The sequence below is a fragment of the Pelmatolapia mariae genome, linkage group LG7 (assembly GCF_036321145.2).
Source record: "Pelmatolapia mariae isolate MD_Pm_ZW linkage group LG7, Pm_UMD_F_2, whole genome shotgun sequence".
Taxonomy (NCBI): domain Eukaryota; kingdom Metazoa; phylum Chordata; class Actinopteri; order Cichliformes; family Cichlidae; genus Pelmatolapia; species Pelmatolapia mariae.
This window is the reverse complement of record NC_086233.1, coordinates 29,320,203-29,333,514: the sequence shown is the minus strand read 5'-3', so window position 1 is coordinate 29,333,514 and position 13,312 is coordinate 29,320,203. Positions and strand designations below refer to the sequence as shown.

Sequence of the window (13,312 nt, the reverse complement as noted above, 5' to 3'; positions counted from 1 at the left end):
CACTAGTCTGAACCTCGTCAGCAGGTGGTTCAGAGGCAGGACTCTCTGAACTGCCTGCTGTGGCAAGATGTAAACCTACTTCAAGTAGGCATTTGGCACCACGACGCCATGAACCACTAGTCTGAACCTCGTCAGCAGGTGGTTCAGAGGCAGGACTCTCTGAACTGCCTGCTGTGGCAAGATGTAAACCTACTTCAAGTAGGCGTTTGGCACCACGACGCCATGAACCACTAGTCTGAACCTCATTAGGAGGTGGTTCGGAGACAGGAGTCTCAACTTCCTCAGGTTCAAGAGGAGGATTCTCCAGCTGCAGAAGTTCATCAGCGATCTGACATTCCTCTTGCACATTGTTCACATTAGCCGATACATTTTGTTTTTGCACCATACTGAGCACATCCTTAAGATCTTGGGCCGTCTGTAGCCTTGTTTCTAAAATTTTATAAAGGTCATCTATCAGTTCCCACTTGTACACAATTTCCCTGTACTGTCTTTCTATTATTTCATTATTTTGAATTATTAAATGCTGAGCTTCTCCTGCTTGGCACTCAAGATTTTCTAAAGCAGCAATGCTCCTTTTCTGCTTAAATAGAAACGCTTGCTTTTTTTGAATCTCATGCAGATGCATCTGAATGGTTTTAATCTCTGCCCTGTTCTGTTTTGTTATTATTTCATTGTTTTTAAGTATTAAACCCTGTGCTTCTGCCACTTTGCACTCAAGATTTTCCAAAGCTTTCCTGAGATTTGTGTTGTCTTTATTTTGTTCACCTCTCTCACTTTCAACATTGGACAGGTCAACAGCAATGCTCCTTTTCTGCTCAAGGAGAAACACTTCCTTTTCCTGAAGCTCATGGAGCATCAGATTAATGGTTTCAATCTCTGCTGTGTACTGTCTTTCTATTATTTCATTATTTTTAATTACAAAACACTGAGCTTCTCCCACTTGGCATTCAAGACCTTCTAAATCAGCAATGCTCGTTTCCTGCTTAAGGAGACACTCTTGCCTTTTCTGAAGCTCATGGAGCATCATCTCAATGGTTTCAAACCCTGCCTGCATTCTTGTGTTATGAGATACCTGTGCCTCAGTCTGTCTTTGTGATGAATTAATGAATCTTTCCTGTGACATTTCTTTAAAAACTTTACACAAAGTGTCGAAAGAAAAAAAAGAACGCTTGTTGAATTCTTTAAATGTAAAAGTATTCCCTTTCTCAAAGAATACTAGTTTGCAAGAACAAATCGCTGTTTCTGAAAATGCTCCAAGTGAAACTGTGTTTAGGAAGGTGAAAGTGGGGTATTTAAGCATTTCTGTGGCGGCGACAGTGACGTCAGCGCTTTGATCTTCTTTGATCTTCTCATACAAAAGCGCTGACGTCACTGTCGCTGGAACCCATCAAAGTGGAGCGTTTGCATTCCGCGCATGCTCAGATCATGCGTATTGAAATGAACGGGAGTGTGTTTGGGTTTCAATTGTTTACCTCTGTTTTAGCCATTGCTTAGGCTTCGGTTCTTTGTTGTGCAAGAAAAACAACACCACCGCAACTATAAAAGTGTATTTTTAATTTTTATATTTGTTAAGCTTGAACAGCGAACGTTTCCTTTGTTTGTTTTTCCACTGAGCGTCAAGAGCAGACCGATGTTATTTGGTGCGTAAACAAAAACTCCAGTCAGTTTAGACCCATGGAGTCGGCTTTAGGTCTGAGCTTTAATTATGTTTACATTTTGATTTCTAAAAGACAATATACTAGTTATATAAGAAAAAAAGTGCTAAGTTTGATGAAAATAAGTTGTATTCCAAAACTGACGGATCATTTAAAGTATGAGAAACCTGTAATGAGGTTTTGAGCTGAATCTTTGCGTTGTGGGGCAGATTTTTGCAGTTTTTGCTGGTTTTTTGAACATGTTGTTTGAGGAATTGGTTGACTTTAATTTCTGTATAGAGTGCAGCAGAGATGAAATGTTTTGTTCAGAAAATATTGTTCTCAAATTAACAACTTTTTGTTTTGTTCTCTTACACATTTTCACTAAAGGTGCAGTGCTAACATTTATGCTATAAAAGAACTACACCAGAGTAATAAGACTTGAACTTCACTGTGAGAGCCAAAGGGAATGTTTAGGTTTTCTTTATTTGTTATGGTGGCACTTTAGATTTTCCCCGCACCTCAGATAATTGCATCCTGGGGTCGCACGTTATTTACCTGACGTTCTCAACACGGAGGTTGGGGGAGTGGTTTGGTTGCAAACTTTTCTGCTGACCGTCATTTTAGCACGTCAGTTAATACATTTGTACATTTGTTTTGAATCAAAGCGCAAAGTTTGTTGTTTTGTTTTAAAATAAATACGCAAACACAAATGGGACTAAGTGGCTCATTGGAGACACGTCACACATCCACATTTGCGGATGGAAGTCCCAACATTCAAATGTGTTTTATCGCATGCATCAGAACAATGAAGAGGATTTGTGGATATACGTTTTGGAGTCACGAAGCTTTCAGATAGTCGGACGCTGTTCTCAAAGGAGTTATTGGAAACGGCACCGCCACAGTGACACGAAAAAGATTGACGCAACATACACATCAGAAGCGGTAGGACACGCAGATTCACTCTGTGTATTATTGAATGTTTTGAACACAGTTTGTGTCACTGCTTGTCCATTGGGTACATTGGTTTGCGTTGTGTGCTTGCATGTGCTTGATTTGGCAAGCTGGAGGAAGCTGGTCTGATTTTGACAGCTTGTGACGCTGTGGATACTGCGCATTGTTTGCACGTAAGAAAAGCATTGGATATGACGTGGTTGAAATGACAATAAAAGCCAATTGACTTGACCATCTCAACTTTTTCCTTTTATTGGCTTCTTCTTTGCCGCTCTACCCGGAAGCGCAGCAGCCTGGAGACCACTCTTCAGTGTGGATGTTGTGACTGGTGTTTGGTGGAAAACATAAAGTAAAGCTGTTAGTTTAAGACCTGTGGGACTTTTATGTACTCCTGGGTCATTCCATCTCAGTCCATCAAACATTTCCATCAAGACTGTGATCACCAGTCTGTCTTGAATTAATTCCAGGGAAAGATGCACCAATTACTAGGAAATGTGCAGAAACGCCAGGACCTTATTTTCATTAGTTTTCTCCAATTTCAAGTGTTTTTTATCGTTGTATTAATATTCGATTATTTAGAAAACTGTCATAAGGGAGGAACGGACTCAGGCATAGAGCAGCTGAATTCAGAATAAAAGTCCCAAGTTTATTAACAACAACACGAGATGAAACTATATACAGTGCACAGGGCTGGGATTTCCAGGGATGCAAGGGAAACGGTTCCAAAACACACCACACGTCCGCTCCTCACTCTCCACTTTCACAATCCTCTTCACCACTCACGCTCTCGTTTACTCCACACCTCACTGCCAGACTCAGGGGAACAGATCAGGAAACAGAAATGGGTCCAGGAATCTATATACAAGAAAACGTAGTTACAACAGACTAGTACTAGTAACAGGGCTGTACTGACGAGTGCTACTGTTAAGGTTCAGATATTGAGGAGGAATCCAAAATAACCACCACTGATCCGGCCGTGTGCAATTAGACGGCATTTTAATGAATACACGCAGCGTGGAGCCAACACTGTACAGATTCAGTGTTGGACTCTCTTACAATAGTCAGAACCCAATATTTATAGGGGTGAAACAGTACAGCCCCCCTTTCTGTTGCCAGGCAGAAACCAAAACCACAATGACTTTTAACATAGTTTAAAAAGAACATCGTCGCGTCTCCATCCAGGTGCCTTCCTGTTGTCCCCGGACGCTCGCTTATCGGTCTGGAACATCCTGCAGCTGCTTCTCAAACAGTCACATATGCACGCACAATTTTGCAGTTGCAAGTAAAACACAAGATTAACTTTTACCTATATAACTGAGTCTATCTACGATGTGTGTGTGTGTATGTGTCAGCCTCTGCTTGCACTTTGTTTCACCTCTCAGCTCCCCAGCTAGACCTTGTAACCTTTCCACTAGACAGAAGGCCAGCACAACTGAAACTATGTGTGTGCATGTGTGTATGTCTGTCTGTGCGTGCACAGAGTTTGCATATGCTCTCTGCACCTTAGTTGACCTCAGCTTAAGCAACCAGGCTAAGGCTATCCTGTGTGTGCCGATCTTGACTTATATGTAAAATGTATAAAACAAATGTTCCAATCTAATACAACTACTTAAAGCTTAATCAGCGATAAATGCATACAAGACACCCTACTCTTAACTTGCACTTAGACTCTGGTTTCAGTTTCGCTTCTGCAAAAGCATACTCTGCACAAGCCTGTGTCTCCTGTCAAGACCGTGTAGGCCTAAAGTTAGACCTTCTCTTCTATAAAATAATGTGGCCAGGAAGTACGTATTCAGATTATAAATTTAAATCTCAATAATTCCCCCTTTTTGTGTTTCCCTAGAAACACAACACAATTCCTAGTTTTCACCCTATCTGTCCCCTCAAAGGGTTGTATATTTTCAATGTTTCCTCATTATTTTGTCATAATTACTTCTATCCACAACAAATAAATCAAACAAATAAGCTATGACCGGTCCTAAATCTACTTCCTTCACCCCCTTTTCACCCAGTTTAGTTTTCTTTCAATCCTACTTTAAACTCTTCCTGATTTTTGTTCATATATAGTCTTAAACAGCACTTATTGTAATCTACAACATTCTAACAGTCTTAAAGCACTGCTTTCACGCCCCCGCATATATTTCCTGCTGCTCCCCTTATCTGATCATCAACATCCTGTACTGTCGCAGCTGCATGTAACTCTCATCTAAAATCACATTTCACAAGAAAAATCATCATAAACGCCTATTCTACTAAAGGATTGAAGAAAAAAACAACCATTCTAATCAGCCAAGTGTAAGCATATACTTAATTACTCATCCTAGCTAAAAGCTCCCTAAACACAAGTTCTATATGTTAACCCTAACTTCATTTTAAACTCACATTTCCTGTGTTATTCCGGTTCTTGGTATAACATTTTATTTCACTTTGCTGCTCTTAATGTAAGGGTACATTCTAATTTATACTTTATCAGACTTAACCAAAATATATATGCTTTCCCCATTTACTTCTGTTTTAAAACAAAAAACTTGGTCACTTCACCAAGCATTTGTTATTCTGTAACTGCATTTTATATAATAAGACTAATTTAGAGCTGCATGTGTTATCGCAATATTTTACATGTCACACAGTTTAGTTACAAGCAAAACTCCTATTCAAACAGAGGCTAAATGGATTTGAGGCCTTTGGCCTGGAATCAATACTGTCATGTGTGGTTATGGACTCTATATGTCTGTAAGCGTGTGCGGCCTTCCATGCTCTGTCATCTTGCACAATAAATTGCTTGGACATCGCGCCAAACAAAGCTTCTGACCTTCAGTTATTGACTTGAGCAACATTTCTTTAATAAGCACAAAATGCAATGTGTATGAAATCATTTCTATGTATGTAATATTCAATGCTATTCCTTTGGGTCAGTGACACTTTTAACATCCTCATAAAAAGCTCTCCTCTACCCTAGAAATAAATCTATTTAATATCTGTTTCTAAAGCCTACATTATAACAGCTTATTCTACAAATAAAAATAAATCAAACATTTTCTACTCCTAAAATCTTCACTAGTTTTCCCCAAATTATCTAAGCCTATCTTTTATTCCCACAGTTTTCCTTTAAATTTGGTGTACAACTTCTCATGGACACCATTTATCTTCTGAACAGAATTCAGTTCATTTTACTCCTTTAACTTAAACATGAAAATAACAATTCCTGCCTCAGTTTTACCATATCTAAATTATCACAAAAAACCCCATAATTATAAACTCATCCTAAAACCCATTTCAAATTAAATCCCCCTTTTTATTTGGACTTCACATGTGTGTCCAAATAAAACTCAAAATGCATCACCCAGGCTTAAGAAATTAAAGGGAAAAAAGGTTAGTCATATCATCTCTCTAAACACTCAAACACTACAGCCATCCTCCTCCCAGGTATTTTGCCCTAAAAACCTGTGTTCAAGGAATAAAATCAATTTAATCATCATGACCCATCTCCTTGCTCCTTTCGAAATCTGGATCCTTGAAAATTCCTGGAAACAGAACTGTACTTTACATTTCATAACCAACTCCCCCTTTATGATCCAATCCGTGTTATAAGAAAGAAACCCCAACAAAGCACAATTATCAAGCAAATACATTATAAAAAATAGCAGCAAAAATAGCAGCAAAATATGAAACATGTGTTTCTTCTGTTAATGGTAACATGAGTTATAAAAAATAGCAGCAGAAATATCAGCAAAATACGAATCTAACCCCAGTCAGTAAAACAGAAATTCCCTCAAAGCAACTCAAAAGTCAGCATCCCCCGAATTAAGTCTCCCCCTTGTCCTGCTTATGACAAAAGCAAAACAAAGCATCCCATTTCTCTTCCTGGCATGGTAAACTGTTTGTCCACATTCATTCATCCCCTCTTTGGTCCAGTCACTCACATTCACTCACACGCATTCACACATGATGTTTGCTGATATCGAGCCTCCAAATAATCAGATACTCCACATCAGCAAAATGAGCTCAATCATTTGTTTTATTTCGTTGTCCTTTTTAAGAAAATAGTCCTTTAGGCTTTTGACTGGATTGAATCGCTACAATCCTTTTAGACAGAGACTCACAGCCAATCAGGTCCCCACGATGGACTCCTCTTCAGCCAATTACAATCTGAAAAGCCCACCCTACATTTTGTTCTCCCGAGAATTTTGTCAGCGCTGCTCACCCTCTTCCAGGCCTGCTTCAGAACAAAAATGAGAAAAAGAGAGCTGCTTATTAGCTCATCAAAGTACAAAACAAAATCACCTGACAGGTTTTTTCTAAGTGCACTACTACAAAAACTATGGGCCCTTTTCGACATGTCCATGTTTATTAAAACTCCTTCTATTAAAATAAAAACCGCAACCTCACAAATCTTAACCAATCCCAAATGTCACCCGTTCAACACACCGAAAACCCCGTCAAAAGCTGCACCGTTTTCCACACAACAATGTCTCCCTAGACACTTCACCATACTTAGATTCAGCATAAGATATACACCCATTACAACAACGTATCATCACTACATTATAAATTTCCTGTCCAAATCTGCATCTCTGAACAGACCTGACCACCATAATCAATTATCCTGTTACTTTACCATCATATATTTCGCCCAATAATCCTTCTCAGTCACTGCTCCGTTTGCTCACTGAAAGCCTGAGTCTCACACGCACACAGGAAGTGTCTTCTTCACCACTCACTCCAGCTAATTTGCATACTGAGTCATATCTCAAGAAGTTACTGTGACAAGAAAAATGCATGTTTAAACCTTATCACATCATTCAATTATTTTCATTTTCTTTCTATACTAATCACTTGCTTTGATCATTCAGCGCAAAAGCACTCCTAACTCACTCTTATAAAAACTACTTTAATCACTGTTCTGTTTGTTTTTTCCATAACTCACTCCCTTGTCATACAGCTTCTTTTGAGTCAACTTCAAGCTTTAATCTATCTTATTAAACATTCACACCCTTCTATCACTCATACACTTAGCAAGCTGATTTAATTGCATGTGTTTGTGTCCTTTAGCCAAGTTTAATCACTATCTTTGCATTACTCTTCACAAGCTTGTCTCTATCTTCTTAAGGTTAGTGCATTTTCTGTTTGTGTGGGTCATTTTGTATGTGTTGCTTTTCCAGTGATTCAGACTCCTTCACAATTCTCCAGTTAAACAGTCAGTTTTCTCCTTCCCCGAATTACTAGCCCAAACTTTTCGATTTCCCACCTTAAATAACAGCCCTCCTGGTCTTCAGCCAGGAGTTAGGGCTTGCTTTCAGGTTCCTGGACACATCATGCTGTGAACAATTCAACCAGAAACTTGCCTTAACATATCCATTGATGTTAACCTATAATTTCTTCCGACCGCTGCTGTGGAGAATTGGTCCAGGTCTGCTTTGCTCCTGAAAATAACAAAACTGAAACGTTTTCATTATTATCACGGGTACCTAAACGACCCATTTCTCTTTCTCTGGTCAGAAATACCAACTTATGTCATGTATGTAAGCGTGTTCTTCCTTGCGTTATGGGGTCATGTAAATGCAGTGTAAGCTGTTTCTTCATTGCATCTTACGTTATAATCAGGTTTAATTCATGCGTCTTTTCTCTGAGTTCTGGATTCAAACTATCTCACTTCTGCTTCTCTCCAAAAATACTTTCACATGTAACAATTTGTGCATGTGTGTTTTCTATCCATTAATATAGTTGTCAGTTATTTACTTTCATTATTTTACCTTTTCTATTGTTTACCTGTTTGTTGTGACGTGGTGGACCTCCCTAAACCATCATAAGTCCAGCCTTCAATTTCAACCCAATCATATCCTATATTCTCGCAGTCAAACTTGTCCTGCTTCACCTGACACCGGTCCCTCTCTTCACAGTGTCCTGTGCGGCCTTCAAAGCTCCAACAAACACAGTCTGTTTCTTCTCTGTTTTGATGTTTCAGTATTCTTCTTTTAAGTTGAGTTCCAGTCTGGCAAAATATCACGTTCAGTGCCTTCGACTCAGTGCCCCCCAGTCCAGTCACACTGCTCTTTACCAGCAACTGGGCATATTGCATCACGTGCTTTCATTCATACTGCTGGACTCATCAGTCGTCGTCAGTGTTAATGCTTTCACTTGCACTGCCTTTTGGCTGCAGTCAATTCTTCCATGATGTTCTGTCGGTCTTCCTCAGGAGATTAACTGTCCTTTAAGCTTCTTCTCAGAGTCCGGACAAAGTGACAGGTGAAGCTATCAACTTTTAGCCAAAAAAGTGGCCTGTTTTCCCAATTGTGTTAATCTACGCTTTTGCCGCTGTACTCAGGGTTCCAGGTTGAGAGAAGTCCACCTGTATTAACACACTAAAGCATACAATTAATATCCTTTTCATTTCTTTTCTCTTCTGTGCTTTCTCCACCCAGAGTTTAACTCGTCTCTCTCTCTGGGTTCTCTCTTCACACACTCCGTTCCTTTTATGGGCATGCAGCCCCGGTTACACACACACACAGGCACACAGAGCCATATTTCCTGTTTCTTCAGACTAATCTAACTCTTTTGTTTTTCATCGTATTTATAGTCTACAGACCCTCTTTAATTCTACTAAATCTTAATCTAAAATACACCTTTATTTCCTGCACACTTTTAACTATTCTAACCTCTTTCAGACATCATGAATCGTCTCACACACACTGCCTTTTCTCTCACACTTCCACTTTTTCGCTCACTCTACTATCAACCTCCTGAGTGTTATTATTACCTATTTACTTATTTTATACAAATCACGCACAGTCACTCAAATACTTACATCATTCACACAGTTAAAATCACTCAAAATACCCTCTCCAGCATTTGTGGCTCAAGATAGGTTACTACTTTACAATAATATATTGGTCTTAGGTACTGTACAATGCACTCAATCTATATATATCTATCAAAAGTCAGTCAACTCCTATACATCTACAGTAATCAATTCACACTCTATTTATACAATTGTAGTGAGCAAAACCAGCATCTCAGTCACAGGCTTTTAGCCATTTTCAAACAATAGTTATAAAGCTCAATCACACTCTAAACTGAAAGCAACACTCTCCATGCACGTCACCGCTCCTCATTTGCATTCTCACACACACACCGTGCATGTTCACAGACTCTCTAAAAATAACTCACAGGACCGTAGCATCCTGTCACTCAGTCAGACTCATCACACACCACTCTGTTTATACATAACTTTACACAGACGTCATATATACACAACTGCACAGATTTTCGGCCTAGTGGTTCCTAACAAATTTCGATAAATTTAACCTAACGGCTCCAACCGATAAAGTCCCAGACTTTTTTGCGTCCACTTCACCAGAACAGACTTTAACTGCTCCGTCCAGATTTCTAACCCTAACTTTAATTTACAGGTAGCCAAACAAGCGCAGAAATAGGAGACTTTAACTCCTAGCAGTTTTGAAGGTTCCCAACATTCCTTCCCCGCTGTCGACGGTACTATCCCTACTCGCCGGTAGGTCAAGGGTCAGCGTCCTGCCCAGGCGCAAGCGTTACCAAGGAGAAAATGCGCTTCTTAACAGACGCCGCTGTTGTTCTAGAAAGATTTGGAGTAATTTAAACCCACCATCTACACTCCCCAACAGGAGTAAGATTCAGGCCGACTTATCCTTGTGGACATAGGGGCTCCAACCCACAAAATGACCATCACAGAATACAGTCAATGATCAATCGGGCTCCAACCCACAAAATGACCAAATTCCCTACCACACTAAATTAGCAGCTCCAACTGCTTTAATTCTCTCGACGGCTCCAACCGTTCTTAATTCTCTCAGCGGCTCCAACCGCTTTTAATTCTCTCAATACTGTACTTTATTACTTTCATTATCTTAATGTCAATTCCATTAAATTTTCACCAAAATCGAAACAGACATTCACCAGTAATTTCCAGTGATTAGGCTTTAATTTGACATGCCCAATGTGACACCTTTTGGAAATATATTTTGTAACACCTACTTAGTATAGTAAGGTTAAGCTTATCAACTAGATTCGAGAGGAGTAAAATAAATTTGAGATAATTGAGTGTTGAACAGCCGGCAGATTTATTACAATGTTACAATGGTGCGGTAACCCAATGTAAACAACATAGAAAATTAACAGAAGATCAACAGAGAAGAGCGCTCTTTTGAAAATAACAACAAAATAAAATAAATAGTCCCTTTAGACCTGACTCCTGATGAACAGGATATTGTGAGTTCAATAGTTTCCGGAGAAACGATCCGTATGAAGTAAGCAGTTTTGCTCTTGCTTATCTGAAATCCTGTGATCCGAAGTAAGTCAGACTGTAGCTCTACTCCTGCATCCAGAACAGCTGGCCACACTGCTTTTGGATTCGCCAAGAGTTTTCACAGGGTCTGGCTCGCCATCCATATCCAGAACCACTTCAGATCCAGGATCACAAAAAACCAGTCTGCACATACAGTACAGAGCAATAAACAAAACAGTTCTTAACAGTTTTTCTAAATAAAATGAGATCTCATAACGTTTTCAAAATCAAGTACACTGTTGTTTTAACATTGTTCTGTCTCTATGAATTCCATTTGTATTGCTTTACAGCATTACAATCAATTGTATTTATATACCCCCTTTTTAAGGCATATGTAATCACATCATGAAATGTTTGTAACGTAACTAGTTTTAAATAACTTATTTACATGAATCAACCCATAACTGAAATCACAAAGTGCAGAAAAAGCACTGAACAATGTTCATGGCTAAAAGAAACGTGCATCCTGCATTAGTTTTGCACATTTGTGAAGATGCCCAATCAAATAGACAATAAAATAAGATACGACACCCCATTTCACATACAATTCAAGTACTCCGACTGGTTTTAAGCTTCTTAGACAATGCAGAATTCACACTGTTGCAGTATTTACCACATGTAAAATTAGCATAGGTTTTCCTGCTAACTTATCATCTTTAGTAACTCACCGGAGTTCCCAAGAAACAAACACACGCTCTGCCTGGTTTTGGTCGAGAGTAAAACACATAAAGGCCTCTGAAAAGTACATAACTTTAAGTTAGAGACTGTTAAAAATACTTTATAACACTTATTTTATATCGAAAGACTCACTGTGTAGCTTGTTAATTGCTCTCGGGTGTCTTGCTCCGTTTTGCCTAGCTTAATGCAGCAGCGTGCTTTTGTCGCATTCACTGAACTACGGAAAATCAAAGTGTGTTCAAGGGGTGTCGGAAATAATAATACAAGGTAAAACAAACAAAATACTAGTAACCATGTCTATAGGGGTTACACCCTCCCCCTTTGAATAAACATGAGTCCCTTCATGTACTTAAATTTTATCTAAACATCATAGATTTGAGTGTTTTCATAGCTACTAAACGACTCAAGAGCTTGGTTAAAGTTATCCAGAAATTGTTGTGCAAAGGATATAAGGGGTTGACCCAACTGGGGGTAATGAAACCGTCCTGGGGGTCGCTTTAATCTCTCAGATTTTCTCACTTGAGATGTTTCAGGAGTTATTTCAGGCATTTGGTCAACATGTATGTCAATGACACTTTCACTCTGCTCTGTGTTTTCTATCTCAACATCTGGTTCTCCTTGAACTTGGACAATATGATCCTCTCCCATGATGTTGGAGTGAGATTCCTCATTGAACAGTTCAGATTCAGTTTGATTTCTCTGTCCATGGTCAATCTCGTCCGAGATTGTCTCTATTGGTTGGAGCAAAGGGTTGTCACTTTTGAGCGTACATGAATCATTTTGAACTTCTGAGCTGGTTGTCACATTGGAATGGTTTTGAGTTTGGTCACAAATCCTGATAAACGTCTCGGTTTGGACTGAGGGATGACCTAAAATGCATTCATACTCCTCCTCAGACTCTGACATTTCTGTATCTTTAGGTTCAGAAGGGCTCTGACGAGTCTTAGGTCGACGTGGAGGTTTGGGCTTAGTCTCAACCTCATCCTCAATGTCTGAGAGATCACCACATGCAAGTAAAAGGTCTCGATGAAGAGTCCTGCTCGGACCATCACCCTTCTCTGGTTGGACCACATACACAGGAACATTTTCCAGTTTCTTAACAACACGGTACACCATGTGTTCCCATTTATCGCCAAGTTTGTGTTTACTGCGCAGGCGAACGTTCTTGACTAAGACTCTGTCCCCAGCTTGAAGTGTGGACTCTCTGACTTTTTTATCAAACCTGTTCTTGTTTCGCTCAGCAATCCTCTTGGAGTTTTCGAGTGCAATCTGGTAACTTTCCTCAAGCCTAGCTTTCAGATTGCGCACATACTGGGAATGGGATGTTGGTGAGTCCCCTGTAACTGGCAACCCAAAGGCAAGGTCGACTGGTAGCTTGGGTTTATGACCAAACATTAGCTCATAAGGGCTAAACCCGGTAACCTCACTCTTTGAACAGTCGTAGGCATGGGTAAGAGGCTTGACAAAATCACGCCAATGAATCTTTTGCTCATCCTTCAGGGTGCCCAGCATACCAAGCAGGGTGCGATTGAATCGCTCAACGGGGTTACCCCTCGGGTGATAAGGACTGGTCCTTACTTTTTTAATGCCTGTGATAGAGCACAATTCCCTAATCACATGTGACTCAAAATCCCTCCCCTGGTCACTATGAAGGCGTTCGGGGAACCCGTAGTGAACTAAAAAGTTTTCCCAAAGGTTTTTGGCCACAGTGGTTGCCTTTTGGTCT

The 13,312-nt window shown here is 39.7% G+C and overlaps 1 protein-coding gene across 3 annotated transcripts; it reads right to left on the bottom strand.

Moving 5' to 3' along the window:
* Positions 1-10,683: 10,683 nt before the first annotated feature.
* Positions 10,684-13,254, bottom strand: LOC134632157 (uncharacterized). 3 transcript variants are annotated; one of them, XM_063480802.1, is made up of 3 exons: positions 11,719-13,254; positions 11,577-11,643; positions 10,684-11,052 (listed from the first exon to the last, which is right to left on the bottom strand). In XM_063480802.1, the coding sequence occupies exon 1, from the start codon at positions 13,096-13,098 to the stop codon at positions 11,947-11,949; it is 1,152 nt and encodes a 383-aa protein (XP_063336872.1). In that variant the 5' UTR covers positions 13,099-13,254; the 3' UTR covers positions 10,684-11,052; positions 11,577-11,643; positions 11,719-11,946. The 3 variants fall into 3 exon arrangements, with proteins under 3 accessions (XP_063336872.1, XP_063336871.1, XP_063336870.1); XM_063480801.1 differs by having other exon boundaries at positions 11,577-13,254; XM_063480800.1 differs by having other exon boundaries at positions 10,684-11,643.
* Between the last annotated feature and the right edge of the window lie 58 nt (positions 13,255-13,312).